Here is a 17,673-nt window from a genome sequence, read left to right as displayed (position 1 = left end):
ATGCGGGCAGACCGGCCCCTCTATCCTCCTCTCCCTCCCTGGGCAGCCAGCCAGTACGCCTGCGTCTTAACCCCCTCGGGGCTGCAGACCCCGAGGCTTCCCCCCCACCCCCCTCCCCACTCGACCCACCTGCCGCCTGCCGGGAAGGGCCTCTTCGCTTCTGCCCGGCCCGGTGCTGCGAGCCACCCAGGCCGCCTGTCCCCAAGCAGCCTCCGAGCGGCCTCTGGACCCGAAGGAGCTTCTGATCTGAACGGCTGCTTGGGCCCAGGCGCGGCCGCAGGGTGGGGACGGGGCGCCCGCTGGCGCTGCGTCTGCGGAGGGGCGTGCGTCCCTGTGGGTCTCCGGGGCCCTCACGGGGCTGCGTCACTCTTGGGTCGCGCCTTCAAATGGTGTGCCCCAGGCACGGGTGAGAGGTTTGGCACCCAGGCCTCCTCGTGCTCCTCCCGTAGCTGCTCCTTCCTTCCAGCTCAGCCGAGCTTTCTCGAGATTGAAGCTTCCCCAGGGAACCCCTGACCGGGGGCTCCCGGGTCTTCCCCGGCTCGAAAATTTGGTGGTTGCGCCGAGTTTACCTTTGGTTACTGCCTGCGGCAGGAAGCTGACGGGCCAGTAGCGCCCTCTGGCGGGAAGCAGCGGACGGACCGCACCCTTTCCTCGCCAGGGCATAGCTGGGTGTCCTTTGCCCCCGGTGGGTTGGAAGTCTTTGCACCGAGCCAGCCATCCCTTCCCTCACCTACCTAGAGAGGAGAAGCCTCCTCCGACACACACGTTGGATGGAAATGCAGGACATGCATCAGCTGGCCCAGAGAGGCAAAAAGCCTGCAGAATGTAGGGCGGTTTCTTCCAGAAAAGGAACGGGAAGCCCCAGGGAGAGCCTCCTTCCGCAGAGTGGCTTGGGTGCTCCTAGTGGCTCTGACTTGTTCTGGAGGTCTCAGGCTTGGAGCCAGAAAGTTAGTGGAGAAATGCTGAGGAAGTTTGAAGCTTTCCTTAGCCTGGATGAGGGAGCCCCCATTGCTTCAGATCCTGCTTCTGTGTAACTGGAACGTATTCTACAAACACTGGGAGGGGGGAAAGTGTTCCAATGGGCACCATTTTCTCTGACCCCTTTTTTGGGATCTGAGTAGGACACTGAGCCTGGCCCCCGGGTGTTTAGAGCTAAGTACCAGGCAGTAGCTGTAGCTGAAAACTGGGGGACTCACCCATGTGGTGCTGCTTGCAAGTGGACTCCCTTGATCAGTCCTCTTCCTGCTGCCTCTGTTTACTCAGCAGGGGAGGAGTTTGCCGAGCTTTTGCAAGGAGACTTTGGCCTGTAACCATTTTCTAGGCCATGGGGACATAGCAGTCTTCTGCACCCATAGGAATCCAAAGTAGAGGCCAGAGTCCTCCTTGGCTGCCTCCTCTATTCCTGGCTCCCTTTCTTGACGCATTTGGGGGAGACTGTGGGGGGACAGTGACGCCAAGTCCTGTGCAGTCACTGAGCAAAGACGGTGCAGAGAGAGAAGGAAGCTACACTAGAGGCCCTGTGGCTTGCTGGCTTGCGCGTGTGTTCTCTCACTCAAATAGACGCAAGTTTGATGTGCTCTCTCCCAGGCATCCACACAGGTTTCACTCTGAATGTTACTTCGTCACTTTGTTTTTCTCTTCCAGATTGCCCTTGTCATGTTTTGCCCAGATTCTACCCATAGAACATGTAGAAGTCAGTACTTTGCATCCTACCCTGATCTCCTTAGAGGAAGATGTTTTTCAGAATGTCACAAAACAAATAAGATCTGATGTTTGTAGCTTCCCATGTAGCGTAGCATCTGCTGGCTTATATAAACCTTACACCAGTGCTGTGAGGTAGGAATCACGCTTGCCAAGGCAACTGAGGCTGGCTCAAGGAAGTGAAGGGATTTGCTGTTTGGCCGTGGATAGTAGATAGAGGAACTGAGACTTGAACTCTTGGGATCTTTTGTTTCTGTCCCCTAGGGCTGCTCCTTTTGACCAATAGATGTATCAGTGTTCAAAAGAGCCAAGTGAGGGGCGCCTGGGTGGTTCAGTGGGTTAAGCGTCCGACTTCGGCCCAGGTCCCGATCTCCTGGTTTGTGAGTTTAAGTGCGCCACGTTGGTCTCGCTGCTGGCAGTACAGGGCCCGCTTCAGATCTTCTCTCCCTCTCTCTCTGCCCCTCCCCCACTGGTTTCTCTCTCTCTCTCTCTCTCTCTCTCTCTCCCCCCCCACACACACCCCGCTTCTCAAAATAAGTAAATAAACTTAAAACACACAAGTGAAATTATAAACCAGACTTAGAGTCAGCTCATGACTAGGGGGGATGGGGTATTCGAGGCAGAGGGCAGTGGAGGCCCTCACTCAGAGGGTCTGATGGAATGGGTTAACCGTTTGTCTTCTACTGAGTGTTTGGAGCCTGAGAGAGCCAAGTTCAGATCCTGGCTGTGTCATGGCAGCAAGCTTCAGCAGCATGGGGACGTGACTCTATCTACCTCTCTGAACCTCACTTTCCCCTCCGTGCTAGTTTTGCTGTGAGGAGGAAGGGAAGGAGCACAGGTAAAGCTCCTGGCATGTGGTGGGTGGTCAAGCATGGCAGCTGCTCCTTTTAGTCTCACTGGTATTGCACTTGTTGCCTGCTCTGGGGAGCCCTTTGGGGTTTTCCAGCTGGGGGTTGCCCCTGCTGGATTGGGCCCAGAAGAAATGGGGATGCTGCGTGAAGCCAGGGCAGCAGGTGCGGCTGTGCAGAGGCCACTGGGATTGGCCCTGGACGCTGGGTCCTTTTCTGTCATTACCTAGGTGCACACTGACTGTCTCTAGTTCTGATTTGGTAGAGACAGGAAGCCAGACATCTCCTAGAGGATCCGGAGTGGGAGGGGGCTGCGGGAACTTCCTTGGAAGTCAGGAGACCCTTGTGCTGCGCTACTGGCCCCGGGGTCCTGGGCCTTGTGACAAGCTCCCCCTTTGACCAGCTGGGTAGGGGCCAGGGGTAGGTGTGGCCAGCCTTGGGGGTGGGAGGACGGGCAGGCACCTGGGGGAAGGTGTGGGCCCCCCTTGCTTCCCTCTGCTGAGCTGGGGTAGGGTTGGGGACAGAGCCATTAGGAAGAATGAGACTGGTAGCTCTCTGATCCTGGGCGCTGACATTCAGGAAATTGTGCTGTTTAAATGTGGCATCATGTCGTGATCCCAGCAGACTCTTGCAGGCCAGATTTTTGGGGGTTGGGGCTTCTGAAGAGCCAGACAGTCCTGTCTGTCACTGGCTTTGTTATCTGGGAAAGCCCCATCACCTCTTGAAGCCCCTTTTCCCATCTGCAAAGGGAGGATCAGAATTCCAGGTTTATCCAGGATTAGGATTAACAGACAGACCATGTACACACAGTGCCTAGCACAGTGCCTGTTACTAGTAAATGGCAGTAGGCACAGCCATTGCTTTCTGATATGCAATATCCTAAGGCCCACAGGGACTGAGCGTCATTCCTGACCCTCAGCAGGTCGACAGGGAAGTGAGAGTGAGCAAGTCCCTGAACATGGTAGGAATGAGGGTGTGGTGTTGGGGCCAGGCTCTCTGGGCCGTGGGGCTGTTGAGGGTCCCAGGAGGGGAGGATTGAAGTTGGGGGGTTTCCCACAGTTCCTACTCCTGCCCCTCCAGCTGTTCCCTCGTCTGGGGACTGGGGAGATCCAGGGCCCCCCTGTTGGCTGCCTGGTGCCAGAGTAATGGAAGCTTGTACTCGATTCGGCTCCCTTGCTGCTGTTAGAAGCAGAGTAGTGGGGCCCTGGAGCCTCTGGGGCCAGGCTGCTTGCCAGGCTTCCGCAGAAACAGCCTACAGAGCAGTCCTGCCCCCTGCTTGGCTGAGGGGGTGGGGAACACTGCACCAGCCTCGACCAGCCCCCACCTCCTCGCGTACCTCACCCCAGTAGCCCAGAGCCTTGCCCAGAAGTCTCAGGAGGAGCTCGGAGCCTGGGGTTTTACTTCTACCTAGCCAGAAAGGCAGGTACCACACCCCCGGGACTGCTCTAGTCGGGGTGGGGGGGGGGCACTGAGAAAGCCTAAGCTCCTGGAATTTAAGTGGGACCTGGCACTGCCTGGGCCCCTCCCCGTGACGTGTGGCCCCTCCCGCCCATTCTCCCCGCCTTGCCCTGTGAAGTCAGAGTGCCAGGCAGGCATTTCTGACTTCCAGCCAGCCAGCTGCACAGCCCTGTCGGCAGGGAACACAGGTGCCTGACTGCCAGAGGTAGGAGAGCCCCAAAGGCAGCCCACGGAGCCTCCATGGCACCTTCAGTCCTGGGCTGGGGAGAAGAGGTCAGTTTTGGAAGCTGGTTCTTAGCCAGACTGGTCTGGGCTGACAGTTTCCTGCCCTGAGGCTGGTTATTTCTCCCAGGGGTGGGGCAGGTGCTCAGAAGTCATTAACTCTTGGGTGTAGCAAGCAGGAGAGGCACTGCCGCTGGACCGTGCGGTCCAGGATCCCTGGTTCCTACCGGCTCTCTGCCTGTTCTCTCCACAGACGCCCTGCTGGCAGACTTGGAGTCCACCACCTCCCACATCTCCAAACGGCCCGTGTTCTTGTCTGAGGAGACCCCCTACTCATACCCAACTGGAAACCACACATACCAGGAGATTGCCGTGCCGCCCCCTGTCCCTCCACCCCCATCCAGTGAGGCCCTCAATGGCACGATCCTTGACCCCTTAGACCAGTGGCAGCCCAGTGCCTCCCGATTCATCCACCAGCAGGTAAGGTGGGGGCAGTGGCTGGGAAGACAGGGAACAGAGGCTTCGGGACTGTAGGCGTTTGGGGAACCGGGGGAGGAATGGGGTCGAGGGAGAGGGAGAGGGGCCGGGAAATATCCAGGTCTCCCAGATGCCACGTGAGGGGGCAAGTGACCAAGTGTTAATCACCTGTCTCCCAGCCAGAGTGGAAATTCCCTGGTGAGACTGTCTGTGAGCAGGAACCTCCTGGGGGTGACTCGGGCTCTTCCTTCTCCTCCCCTTGGGGGAGGCTCTGAGCGTTCTCTTCCCTGCAGCCTCAGTCCCCGTCACCTGTGTACGGCTCCAGTGCCAAAACTTCCAGTGCTTCCGTCCCCCAGGACGGCGGTGGCCCTCCATGTCCCCGCGCCGGTGAGGAAGAGCACGTCTACAGGTACTGCCCCGGTACCTGCCTGCCTGTCTCCTTCCCCTCCTGCTTCCAACAGCCCACAGAAGGCCCTGAGGCTCCCGGCCAGCTCCTAATGCCTCTGGACTGGCCCGGTGGCCTCAGCATTGCCATCTCCACGCAGCAGCAGGGTTGGGTTGTCACAGCACCTTGTGTCTTTGAGGAACTGAGGCAAGACTTTTTCCTCCTCTCTTTTTACCACATCCCTTCCTCCCTCTCTAATCTCTTGCGGGGGGGGGGGGGAGACTTTGTACGCCTTCTGCCTTATTCTCCTTGAGAATTTGGAGGCCACCAAAACTACGGGGGTGGGACGCCTCTCACTGTGACCTCCCCTTTGCCTCTCAGTTTCCCCAACAAGCAGAAGTCTGCCGAGCCTTCACCCACAGTGATGAGCTCCTCCCTGGGCAGCAACCTTTCTGAACTTGACCGCCTGCTGCTGGAACTGAACGCTGTGCAGCATAACCCCCCAGGCTTCCCTGCAGGTAGGACTGAATCCCTGTACACCCTCCTGCCCCCTCCAGATCCACCTGCTGGCCTCTGGATCCCCAGAGGGGTCAGGGCTGACCAGCCTTTCTCTCTCACTCTTCCAAGATGAGGCCAACTCCAGCCCCCCACTGCCTGGGGCTCTGAGCCCCCACTGTGGCATCCCGGAGAATAACAGCCCATTGGGGGGCAAAGCTGGGCCCCTGACCAAAGAGAAGCCCAAGCGGAATGGGGGCCGTGGTCTGGAGGACGTGCGGCCCAGTGTGGAGAGTCTCTTGGATGAACTGGAGAGCTCTGTGCCCAGCCCAGTGTGAGTATCACTGGGCTCTCCCAGCAGGGAAGGTCTCACCCAGCCAGTGCCTATGCCCCGGTGTCTGTCCACTTAGCCGAGTTGTCACCATTTCCCTCTGCGAGTGCCTCTTTTTTGCCAGGCCCCGTACCTGGCGCTGGGGGGTTAGTGGAGTCCCATGAACACCCTCCCTGCCTCCAGTGAACCACCACCTGTCAGAAAAGATGACATTGTGCATGACAAGGATGCCCATAGCTTAGCGGCTGTCTGCACAGGCTTTGGAGCCACACTATAAGGGTTCACATATTGGTTCTGTCCTTACTAAGCATCGTCTCTCAAGCCTTAGTTTTCCTGTCTATAAAATGGGATGAAGGGATATAGGACAATGGTGATAAGATCACCTACCTCAATGGGATGAGAGCCAATAATACGTGTCAAGTGTTTGGAATGGTTTCCGGCTCATAGCACATGATGCACGTGGTAAGGGCTTACTGAATGTTAGCTCTTCTTGCTGTTACTGTGTTGCTGGAACAATCTCACATGTACATCCAGTGTCGTGGGGGATACGCAAGGGATGAACAAGTCCTTTATCCCATTTGGGCTTGTTTAACAGGCAAGCTTGAAGCCGGGTTGGGAGGCCCAGAGGTGTCTTCCTGGGGAAGGTGCCCCCTGAGCTGCCCTCCCTTCTCCCGTGCCGGCCGCTCACCTCCGCTCTGGCCCCCAGGAGAGATCGGGAGCTGGAGGGCTTCTGTGGAGTCAGGGGCGGGAGGACCCCGCTGGGAGAGCAGAGATGTTGGTACCCTGAAGAGGAGAGGGCCACTCTGGGGGCACGTGGAGCTGACCCCGGGGCCCTTGCTGATGCCGTGCCTGCCCTGCAGCCCTGCCATCACTGTGAACCAGGGCGAGGTGAGCAGCCCTCAGAGAGCCACCTCCAGCCAGCAGCAGACACGCATGTCGGCCTCCTCTGCCACCAGGGAGCTGGACGAGCTGATGGCCTCGCTGTCGGATTTCAAGGTGCCCCAAGACCCCTCCTCTCCCCCGCCCTGCCCCCTCACTCTTCTCCTCCTGTACCTCAGTGTGAGTAGCCAGAACTCAGTCCCTCAGCGTCCGGGTGCCTTGCCCTGAGCCGGGGACCTGGAAATGCTCTGGCCTTGCCGGGATGTGGGAGAGGGAGGGTCCGGCCAGGCTTCATGGGGACTGGGCTGCCTCACAGCCTGTGAAGGCAGAGAAGCACTTTGCAGGGACATTCCTTCCTCCCGGGTTGCTCCCAGCTCCCAGCCACCCAGGCAAGGGGATCAGGAGGCTGGGACAAAGGGCTCTGTGTTGATGGTTGCTCTTAGTGGGGGAGGGCATTCTCTGATGGGCCATGTGGGACTGGGATCCTGTGCCTGAGAGGTCATTTGCCCTGGAGTCCCGTCTCCCACGGTGGCTAGCTGTCCTCAACACGTCCTTTTTCTTTCTGCCTCTGGCTCCTGAATCCATAGGCCTCCAGCCATCAGCCTCCCTCTATCCTTCTCCCCAACCCTCCACAAGCCTCTGAGTCCCCATAGGTTCTGTCTTAACCTGTCAGGCTACTGGGCTTGTTCTGCACGAGACCTCCCTTCCCCTCCCATCCTGGGCTTCCTGGGCCTGCCAGGCCCAAGATGTTTTATTTAGAAGATGCAGTTCCTCCATGGGGATTGATATTGACTGATCTCCAACAGTTGCTGACTTCATCCTTCCACGTGGGTCTGCCCGAGACCTTTGGGGCATGATACAGGGAATCTGAGAAGGGGAGCAAGCAGTCTGAGTGCTCTTGGCCCTGAGGGTACCTCCAAGAGTCCCTCCAGCTGGGGATTCACAGTGGGGGATGGGAGCTATCTGGGCTTGTGACCCTCACGGTTCTAAGTGGTGAGTAGCCACTGTCAGATTCTTAGGGTGTTGGACTCTGGTGTTGGCCTTGGAGAGCCCTGCCCTCCTTCCCTTTAGGCTCCTTTTGCTTTCTGAGACAGCCAGGGTCGTAGTGTCCTACAAGAAGCCGCACTGGTTCTAGCTGTGCCCTGAGAGCAAGGTCTTGGGGGCCATAGGAAGGGTAGGGTTGTCTGGGAGAGACAGCCACGTTGGGCCAGGTTTGGCAGAGCAGGGCAGCTGCCTGCGGCCGACTCTTTCTCGATCGGTGCTTGGGCTAACCTCCTTGGCCACCTGTCTCCTGTGGTCCACTTCTCCATAGCGTTTTCTCCCTTGTACCTACTCTGACTGGGGTGGTCCCACAGGCGTGGCTTTGACGGGAGCCAAGGATGTGGAGCCCAGGAACACCTTTTTGGGGTCTGGGGTCTTTTTCTCAGGCCAGTCCTCATGCTTCACCTTCATAGCCACCTCGGCATAGTCTAGGTCAGTGTTGATGGTGGCTCTCAGAGCCCTCAGCCCAAGCCCATCCCTTGCGGTGAGCGCCTCCCCTCCCCTCTCCCGTCTATCTCTCCTCTCCCTTCTGTCTTTTGTCTTTCTCCTCCTCCAGACCAGCTCCTCTGCTGTGGCCTTGAGCTCCCCAGAGCTGCTGCCCAAACCAGCTCCATCCCCACACCTCATATGTTCTCCTCCTCCTCCTCCTCCTCCTCCTTCTCCTCCTCCTCCTCCTCCTGGGCCCTCTGTATTCTTGCCATCCATTACCAAACCCTCCTCTGGAGGCCACAGTCCCAGCCAGGAGGTCCTCTGCTCTGAGGACACTGATAATGGACGGGGCCTTCTACCTCCTGTGGCTCCCAACTGGCTTGATTTGGCTGGCCTCCGGGTGACGCCTGATACTCCCAACTCAGGGTCTCCCTCTGTGGAGGGGTCTCTGGGGCCATTAGGTGCAAAGAGCCAGACTCAGGTTTGGAAAGATCTACCAAATCTTATAAGTGAGCTTTCCGGGGGCCCCCCCTGCCACACGCTACCCGGCCAAGCTGGGTGTATAGGTCCCCAGGAGCCTGGAGCCCCCCACGGGCTGTTGGCCAACCCTTTGTACCCAGAGGAGGCCGTGGCTGCCGCTCGGGAGCAGCCATGGGCTTTGGAGGCGCTCAGGCCTGAGACGCCCCACGGAGCCACATGCAGCTTCCAGGAAGTAACTGAGCCGGCTGTCGTGGCCGTGGACCGTCAGGCCATCTTCCCAGATACCTGGAGTCTCACCAAGGAATGTGGACAGCGGAAGCAGAGGGCAAAGCCAGAGCCAGGGGAGCTGGAAAGCAGCGGCCCGGCCCCAGTTGGCAAGGAGCAGTTAGGTGGACAGACACTCATGAAGGGAAGCCTGGTCAGGCCAACCCAGGGACCTGAGACCCCCAGGTGGCCAGAGGGCGTCACTGAAGCTGCTGCCAGGAGGGAACAGTCGGAGCTTCCACCTGCCGTGGTCATGGACACGCCCAGCACCACTGAGAGGATTTCCACCTCGGGCCAGGCAGGCGCAAGCTCGCACGGCTGCTAGGCATGGTCCTCCGCCGGCCCAAGTGTGGGCCCCTCCTGCCTAACCGCATGTAGCCTCCCACTCTGCATGTCTGCTTGGGCAGCAAATCCGAAGATCGCGTGGCCTGTGACCCTGATGACCAGGATTCAGCAGTGGAATTCTCTGGGCCCTGGAATGATATCTTAGTGACAGTCGCCTCTTGCTCGTTTAAGGCTTTTTCCTTTAGGTGGGCTCCTCCTTTCTGATGTGATGTGTGCAAAATGGTTAAAAGCATGGGCTTTGGAACCAGATAGTACTGAATATAAACTGCGCTTCCAGTACTTGCTACCCTGTGTGACCTTGGGCAACCCCCCACCAGCCTCAGTTTTCTCATCTTTAAAATGGGGGTAATAGTAGGGTACCTGCCTGGCTCATCAGAGCATGCGACCCTTGATCTTGGGGTCGTGGGTTCAGGCCCCACGTTGTGTGTGGAGCCTACTTAAAAAAAAGAGAGAGAGAGAGAAAATGAGGGTATAATAGACCATTTCCCCCCAAGGTTGTCCAGAGGATTAAATGAGATAATGCCTGTGAAGTGCTGAGAATACAGCATGTGGTCCTCAATAAGCCACGGCTAATGTTACTGTTTTTATGTGCTTCTTGCGTGATTAAAATTTTATGTCCTCTCCCAAAACAAAGTAAAGCAAAAACAAAAAAGCCAAAACCACTATAAACGAGCAGGTTATAATATACATAAGGAAAAAATTAAAAGATTTATTGGAAGAAAGATCACGTTTTTCTACTTCAGATCAAAAAAAGAAAGAGCCTTATGCCTTTTCAAGAATGTCCACTTAACATCCTTTCAAATAATGTGATAACCCTGTAAGGCAGCCAAGAAAGTACTCTAACCCCATTTCAAGGATAGAGAAGCTGAGGCCCCTGGAGGTGAAGTGTCTTGCCCAAGGTCATTGCTGACATGGAGGTGAGCGCTGGGTGGAGGGAGTCTGCTCTGCCCCCTGCCTCCACCTCACCCCAGCTTGGCTCTTTTCTGGCAGTTTTGTCCTGCCTCTTCCCTGGGGCACCTGAGTGTGGACTGAGCAGCATCGGCTGAGCCCAGAGTGGGACTGTGACGGCTTCCCCCTCCCCCCTCAGATCCGCTCTGTGATCAGGAGGAGCCGGGAGACGGGCCACGCGCACCCCATGTCCCGGGAGCCCTCCCCTCGCCGCCGGCTGGACCCCGCCACCCTGAGCAGGACCCCATCCCAGGAGCGGCTCATCGCAGAGCTGCAGGGTCGGCTCGGCATCCAGCCGGAGGCAGAGGAGGCAGCGGGGGCAGCGGGGGCCTCTGCTGAGGACTGGCTGACTGAGGGCGTCATCATCACTGTGCAGCCTCGAGGGAGGCGGGCTGGGGGGCAGCTTGTAGAGAAGGTAGCGAGGAGGTGCCCGGGGCTGGGCCAGGGCCAGGGTCAGGGCAGTAGGCATCCCGATTCTTCCCCAGGATGGCTGGAGGGGAGATGTGGGGTGTGCGGGGAGGTGGGGGGAAGCGGGTCCTGCACCCTGTGGCCTGGTGAGGCTGGCCTCATGGCCTCATGGCCTCATGGCCTCATGCTTGGTGCCAGGGTGGGAAAGCCCAGGGGGAGCCTGGGGATGGCGCCGCACCCTGCTCCTCTGCTCTGCTTCATCTCTCTCCCTCCTTTCTTCTTCCCAGGTCGTCTTCCCTCCTGGCTCCCCTGTTCCCCTGAGAAGAACCTTCTCTGTTCTGGCTTCTCCTTCTCCTGTCCCTTTGCTCCAGCAGCGTAAAGACTCCTCAGCCAGCAGCCCTTCTCCCCCACCCAGCCTGCTCGCCCCCTCCTCCCTGGGGCCCTCCGCTCTTGCCCGAGGTTCCCCTGGGGACTTGAGTGCTGTGGCAGGGCTGCAGGAGGAGGGTGTGAAGGGACCCACCCCTCCCCCTCCTGTACCCCAAACTTGGAGGTCCGTGGGCTGCCAGACCGACGAGGACCCGCTCTTCCCCCCGATGCAGGCAGGCCTCCCTGTCCCCGTCCTGCTGCCTGGGCCTTGTCCCTCCCCTGCACACTTGCAGGCCCCCCCCCCCCCACACACACATACCCTGTGGCACACTCCCCCATCCCGCCCCCGTGCACACGTCAGGACAGTACCACAGTCCTTCCGTAGACCTCGCTTTGACCCGGGACCCTCTCTTAATCTGCCGTTCACTCTCCCAGCCCTTTGATGTCATCTGTCCTCTTGCTCTCCGGTGGGGCTTCTCTCTGCCTGTTCCTTCCTGATGTCCCTTGGTCCTGCCCCACCCTCCTCTGAGGAAGCCATTCCCAGAAGGGAAAGCAAGCCTTCTCTCCCTCCAGCCCCTAGACCAGTATCTGGAAGGCCTCTTTGCTCCTGGCCCCAGTCACCTTCCTTTCCTGTGTCTGTGCCTTTAGCTGGCTCACCTTTCTCCCCTTCTTCACGTCTGCCTGGGCCATCCTTCTCTAGACTTTTCCTCCTTATTTTGGTACTTCCAGTTGGGGGGTGGGGGTGGGATCTCTTATCTCTCTTAGATTCCCTTTTGTGAAATGGTCCAATTCCAAGATCTCTTTTTCTTTCTTCCTTAATTAAAAACAATTTTCTTGTCCTCGTTTCCTCCCCTACCCAAGATCCAGGGCCTGGAACAGATTGCGGATGGAGAAGCATGGGCGGCCGGCTGGCCTCCGAACGGCAGGCAGAGCAGTCCCGAAGGGCAGGACGAGGGAGGGGTCAGTGCTGAGGCTGGGGGCCTAGGGTCCTGCTTGCCCATTTTCTGGACGTTGGTCAGGCCGGTGGGGTGCCTTGAACCCCTGTGACCACCAGGATCTCTTGTGGATGCCATTCCCACCCTCTGGGCTCTGGAGGCCCTGGAAGAGGTGGCCCTGCTTGCCTCTATCAGCCCAAATGTCCAGGAGGGAGAAACTCCCCCAGTGCCGCGGTGCTGCAGACGTCGTCCCCAAGCCTGGAAGTCCTGACCACCTCTCTCCCTGTCTCCACAGTTCATGGCCCAGGGGAAGACAGGGAGCAGCTCTCCCCCTGGGGGGCCTCCAAAGCCTGGAAGCCAGCTGGATAGTATGCTGGGGAGCCTGCAGTCTGACCTGAACAAACTGGGGGTCACCACGGTTGCCAAAGGGGTCTGCGGGGCCTGCAAGAAGCCCATTGCTGGGCAGGTGATGAAGGTCGAGGTGGAGAGGGGAGGGAGCCGCAGGTGGTCGGACCTCTGCCCCTCAGGGGAGGGTGCTCCGCGGCAGGCCAGGGCCCGGAGCCGTGTTCTGCCTCCTTCCTCAGGTTGTGACCGCCATGGGAAAGACGTGGCACCCGGAGCACTTTGTCTGCACCCACTGCCAAGAGGAGATCGGATCCCGGAACTTCTTTGAGCGGGATGGGCAGCCCTACTGTGAAAAGGACTATCACAACCTCTTCTCTCCACGCTGCTACTACTGCAACGGTCCCATCCTGGATGTGAGTCCCTGTGGCGTGGCGGGAGGGCAGCCGTGCTGGCACATTTCTTCTTCGCTATAGTTCGTGCCATCTGATGCTCAGAGAGGTCACTCCTATGCTCGAGCTCACACAGCCAGGAAACGGTGGGGCTGGGATTCAAGCGCAGGCTGGATTCAGGGCCTCTCTGCCTCCCTTCCACCTCCATCCCAGATTCCCTCTGGGGAAGCTCCCAGGAGTTTGGAGCTCCACCCTGATAAGTGGAGTGGCATGCTGGTGCCCTCACTCTCCTGCTGTGTGATGTTTAGGGAAACGTTCAGCCTCTCTGAGACTGTTTCTTTTCTTATAAGATGGGGGTCACAGTACAACCTGTGACCTTAACCTTACCATGTGAAGATTCAGGAGAGAGAGTGTGTTGGGCATGTCATTTCCTTCAGTGAATTGGAATTCCCGGTAGTAATCCAAGCACAGTGAGGAGAGACTTCATCTCTGGATGGGCTGGGGGGGTGGGAGGGTCTTGCCTGTGAGTTTCCACTGTGGAATCTGTCCAGTGGGTTGGCAACTGGGCTCTGGGCCCACGCTTTGCTTTCACAGAAAGTGGTGACAGCCCTGGACCGGACGTGGCACCCCGAGCACTTCTTCTGCGCCCAGTGTGGAGCCTTCTTTGGTCCCGAAGGTATGACTGGCAGGCAGGCCACCTTGCTGCCCCTCCTTCTGCCCTCCACCCCCATCCCCAGCACTGGGGAGGCAGGGGCAGGAGACTTTGCTGATGTGAGAGTCAGGGTGGCTCCTCCTTTGGAAGCCCTAACTCTGCCCCCCAAACCCCTGCTCCTCAGGGTTCCATGAGAAAGACGGCAAGGCCTACTGCCGGAAGGATTACTTTGACATGTTCGCGCCCAAGTGTGGTGGCTGTGCCCGGGCCATCCTGGAGAACTACATCTCGGCCCTCAACACTCTCTGGCATCCCGAGTGCTTTGTGTGCCGGGTAGGGAGCCCCCTGGCCTACTTGTCTGGAGGGAGCTGGGAGCGGGCAGTGGGGAGAGAAGGCCACCCCTCCGCCCCCCGTGATGCTCTCTGGATCTAACTTGGGCGTCATTAAAGAGGTAGCAGATAGGGGGTACAGTTCCCAGGTTCAGTGGATCCTGGGCCAGAGCTCATACTGAGGCGGGGAGAAACCAAGAGGAGTAAGGTAGACATGTCCCCAAGCCTTGTCCTGTGTGGTGGGCGGCCCTGGCATTGGTCATGTTCGGTAGAAGGGCACGTGAGAATTAAATGAGATCAAGCATTTAGCAGCCTCAGTGGAAATATTGGGCCATGGTCTCCAAACTGTATTCTGGAGGTAATGGGAGTCCACAGATGTTAGAGATCCAGCAAGGGCTTTCAGACCAGATGAGTTTGGAAAACACTGCTCACTGCAAGACTTCTCAGTGCCTTTGACACCCAAGTGTGCAGGTAGGTTTCTGGGCACAATGTTATAGCCACTTGCCCAGGAGCCCAGTAAGACCTGTGTTTGAATCCAGGCCCTGCAACTTAGTAGATGTGTGACTGTAGGCAAGTCACTGAACTTCTAGGTCTCAGTTGCCTCCTCTGTTGGGAGAATCCAGTGAGCGTTTGGTGCAGCACGTGGCACATAGGAAACGCTCAGCAAGGGGGAGTCATGACCTTGACGGACTTCTGCCCATGCCAGTGGCAGATGTCCCAGCCTGAGCCCCCTTTCCTGTGCCCCACCCCCCTCTTCTGCCTGGCAGGAGTGCTTCACGCCCTTCGTCAACGGCAGCTTCTTCGAGCACGATGGGCAGCCCTACTGTGAGGTGCACTACCACGAGCGGCGAGGCTCACTGTGCTCTGGCTGCCAGAAGCCCATCACGGGCCGCTGCATCACCGCCATGGCCAAGAAGTTCCATCCGGAGCACTTCGTCTGTGCCTTCTGCCTCAAGCAGCTCAACAAGGGCACCTTCAAGGAGCAGAACGACAAGCCTTACTGTCAGAACTGCTTCCTCAAGCTCTTCTGCTAGGCACCCTTCATGGCCCCCCCTGCCCTGGCCCAGCCACCCCCCCTCCCCCCACAACTGCTACTGTGACCCAGAGGCCTTGCCCAGGGGTGAAGGGGCAAACCTGATCGAAACTGGAACCCGTGTCCTCGGCTGGTGCAGGATGGCAAGAGGGCCCACTCTTCTTTCCCCTGCCAGAGCCTCTGGGCTCTCCTCCACCTGCAGCCCCCTCCCAGGCTGCCGACTCTTCATCCTCCCTGGACGTGTGTCCCCACCAACCCGCCTGGCCATGCCAGCACCCGACACTGGAGCCATCTCTTACTCATGTTTTGGCAGTGGAGCCAGGGGGAAGGGCAGGCAGGGTCTGACGGGGTCTTTTTTTTATCCTTCTTACCCCGTCCCGACCTGATTATCCTTGTCCTGAGAGTATTGGGGGACACCCAGCTCCCTTCAGACAATGCCAGCATAAATCTATCTACCCAAGGGTGGAAGTGGTCAAGGGGCCACCCAGAAGGTTTCTTGTGCTCCTCCTGTCCTTCCAGTCTCCCCAGGCCTGGGCAACTGCCCCCTGCTCCCCCCATCCCCCCATAACTGCTCTGGTTCTACTGAGAGAGGCCTCTTCAGCAATAATGTTTTATAGTCACTTCCTCCGTCTCTGGGACGGCGCGAGGTGGGGAGTTTTGCCCCGTGCCTGGACACTGTACCGACTTTGATAGATTTCTACACTGAGGTTTGAATTCATATCGTCTTGAGTTGCTTTTACTTCTCTATACAAAATGATTTTGAAGAGATTTTAAAGATGTCCCCTTTTGTACTCTCCTCCTCCATGGCCACTTGTCCTGTTGGTGACAATGGCCGTGGCATGGCATTTGCCTTGTACTGAGGGCTTGGGGTGGGGAAGCAATTTGTATTTTATTTTTTCTTAGCACAAGCAGGTGAATTCGGAGCAGCTCTCTGACTCCCCTTCCTTAACTTCACAGCTCACCAGGACTGTTTTATATAAACTGCTGTATTTTAAAACCCCTTCCTTACTACCTGGGCCAGCAAGCTCTTAACTGAAACTGGCCTTAGGGTGTCTTGCCCTTTGGGGCCTAGAGTTCTGAACCTCATCTGTCCTGTTCCTGAGGGGGGAGAAGGGGAAAGTACACTTTGGGGGTGCTGCTTCCTGTCTGAGTAAGCCATCAGGAGCATCTGCTCCCCTGTGAACTTTTTGGCAGCAAAGAGAACCTGCCGAACATTCTCGGCCTCCTCACTGCTTCTCTCTGGCTTTTTCTTCTGCCTTCTCAGGAAAGCTGGTATCTGATTTTGACCATTGGTCTTGTTGATTCCACTGGGCCCCGCATTTCCCCAAATTTCCCCTGCCCTCCCTGGAGACTGGAGGTCTGGGGAAAAGGGCCCAAAATTTTTTGCAAGGGGGCCTGATAGGACTCCAGGCAGAGGGGACAGGATCCTGCTAAAGCAGTAGGAAGCCCTCAGAGCTCTGTCCCCCAAGGATGAAACAGCAACAGGCAAGCCTGGCGTTCCAGGTCCGCAGAAGGGGTCCCGGCGGGGGTCTAACGTGAAGATGATCCAGACCACTCCACTAGCTTCATAGCAAAGACTGAGTGTGCCGGGGTCTCAGAAGAGGGTCCCCCTCCTTTGAGACAGGGCTAGGAGCAGCCCCAGTCTGGGAGGTCAGCCAGGCCCTTCCAAAGGTCTGATGTCTCCACTTCCACCCATAGGCCTTATTGCTCTGTTTACAGTGACTGGCCCCAGGCCCCTCCCTTAGGGGTACTGGGGTTTCTGGGGTCTACCTTCTGGGGCAATGGTTATTTGAGGATTTTATTTTATTTTTTTTTCCTCTGTAAACTTTTAACCTGGCTTTTCCCCATTTCAATTTCTGTGACTTATGCCAATAAAGTTTGCCATTATTTTCACCTATGCCTAGTGCCTTTTCTTGGTGAGGAAGATCCTGTCTGAGGTAGCAATTTAGTGCCAGAAAAGAGACCAAGCCCTCTGCGGATTCATGGAGACCATAGTATGAGAGTAACTCAGTGATGTTCCCCTACTTGAGGCAAAAAGCTCCCGGAACAGATGGGATCCCTGCGTGAGCTTGGCTCTTTTCTCAGCAGTTGGTGAGGAAAAGCAGGGAGAGCAGTGCTGTTGGGCCCTGCATGGATCAGGCCCTGCCTTAGTTTTGCTGTAGATTCCCTGAAGGGCATCCTCACATGGGGTCTGTGGGTGGCCTCACACTCATTTACAGATAAGGGAAGGGGTTCAGAGAGAACTGACGTGCACAACACAATTCTCTGAGTGAGCCCAGAGGTAGGATGTGAACCCAGGGCTTGCCTCTGCCTTGATTCCTCCTTTGACCAGATGTAGCCCCCACCGCCGCAGGACTTGCTGGCTGGGGCGGAGTGGGGTGGGAACCTTCCCAGCAGAAGTTGGTGGACTTACAGTTGAGGATGGGTCTCTAGTGCCCTCCGGTGGTCATATCCATACTTGCATGCTTCCTTCCTGGTCTGAGCCAGAATTCCAGTCCTGGGCCCTAGGAGCTTCCTGGATAGCTTTGTTCCCCTAGCTGCTTCGGAATTTACCTGTTCTCTCCAATGCGTTTCCAAAAAGCAGCATGTTGAATTCTAGTTGGAATCTTGATTGACCATTTCACAGAGATCTCAAGTAGAAATTACCTTCAACTGTTACCCAAAGGTAATGGTGGTTTATTCCTCCAGACCATGCTGGATTTATTTATAGAAATGTATATGGTTCACTTTACTGTAATTTGCTTTCTCACTGATTTGCTTTTTCACTCAACTGTACTTTGTGAGTATTTTCCCGTGTCAATAAATATAGATCTGCATCATTTTTAATGGCTTCATGATATTCCATTATATTGATGTACTACAATTAGAGATGATATTTATATCATCAGAGCCAGGATGTCCTTGGAAAGGTAC

The 17,673-nt window shown here is 57.1% G+C and overlaps 1 protein-coding gene across 3 annotated transcripts in view; it reads left to right on the top strand.

The window, feature by feature from the left end:
- Nucleotides 1–16,653, top strand: part of PXN (paxillin) — a 47,789-nt gene extending 31,136 nt beyond the window's left edge. The window contains exons 2-15 of one of the 3 annotated variants that reach the window (XM_047088482.1): nucleotides 4,483–4,709; nucleotides 5,000–5,115; nucleotides 5,473–5,609; nucleotides 5,719–5,920; nucleotides 6,778–6,913; nucleotides 8,394–9,308; nucleotides 10,443–10,718; nucleotides 10,999–11,310; nucleotides 11,939–12,037; nucleotides 12,308–12,478; nucleotides 12,597–12,770; nucleotides 13,341–13,422; nucleotides 13,583–13,731; nucleotides 14,495–16,653. In XM_047088482.1, coding sequence (XP_046944438.1) covers nucleotides 4,483–4,709; nucleotides 5,000–5,115; nucleotides 5,473–5,609; nucleotides 5,719–5,920; nucleotides 6,778–6,913; nucleotides 8,394–9,308; nucleotides 10,443–10,718; nucleotides 10,999–11,310; nucleotides 11,939–12,037; nucleotides 12,308–12,478; nucleotides 12,597–12,770; nucleotides 13,341–13,422; nucleotides 13,583–13,731; nucleotides 14,495–14,761 — 3,263 coding nt within the window. In that variant the 3' untranslated portion in view covers nucleotides 14,762–16,653. The remainder of the gene's footprint in view (nucleotides 1–4,482; nucleotides 4,710–4,999; nucleotides 5,116–5,472; nucleotides 5,610–5,718; nucleotides 5,921–6,777; nucleotides 6,914–8,393; nucleotides 9,309–10,442; nucleotides 10,719–10,998; nucleotides 11,311–11,938; nucleotides 12,038–12,307; nucleotides 12,479–12,596; nucleotides 12,771–13,340; nucleotides 13,423–13,582; nucleotides 13,732–14,494) is intronic. The other 2 variants (XM_047088480.1, XM_047088481.1) reach the window with 2 other exon arrangements.
- The last annotated feature ends 1,020 nt before the right edge of the window (nucleotides 16,654–17,673 follow it).

This window comes from Lynx rufus, unplaced genomic scaffold (genome assembly GCF_022079265.1).
Source record: "Lynx rufus isolate CCGP_SWC_20201006 ecotype Redwood Valley unplaced genomic scaffold, mLynRuf1.p SCAF_24, whole genome shotgun sequence".
Lineage (NCBI taxonomy): Eukaryota > Metazoa > Chordata > Mammalia > Carnivora > Felidae > Lynx > Lynx rufus.
The sequence above is the reverse complement of the archived record's forward strand: the minus strand, read 5'-3'. Positions and strand labels throughout refer to the sequence as shown.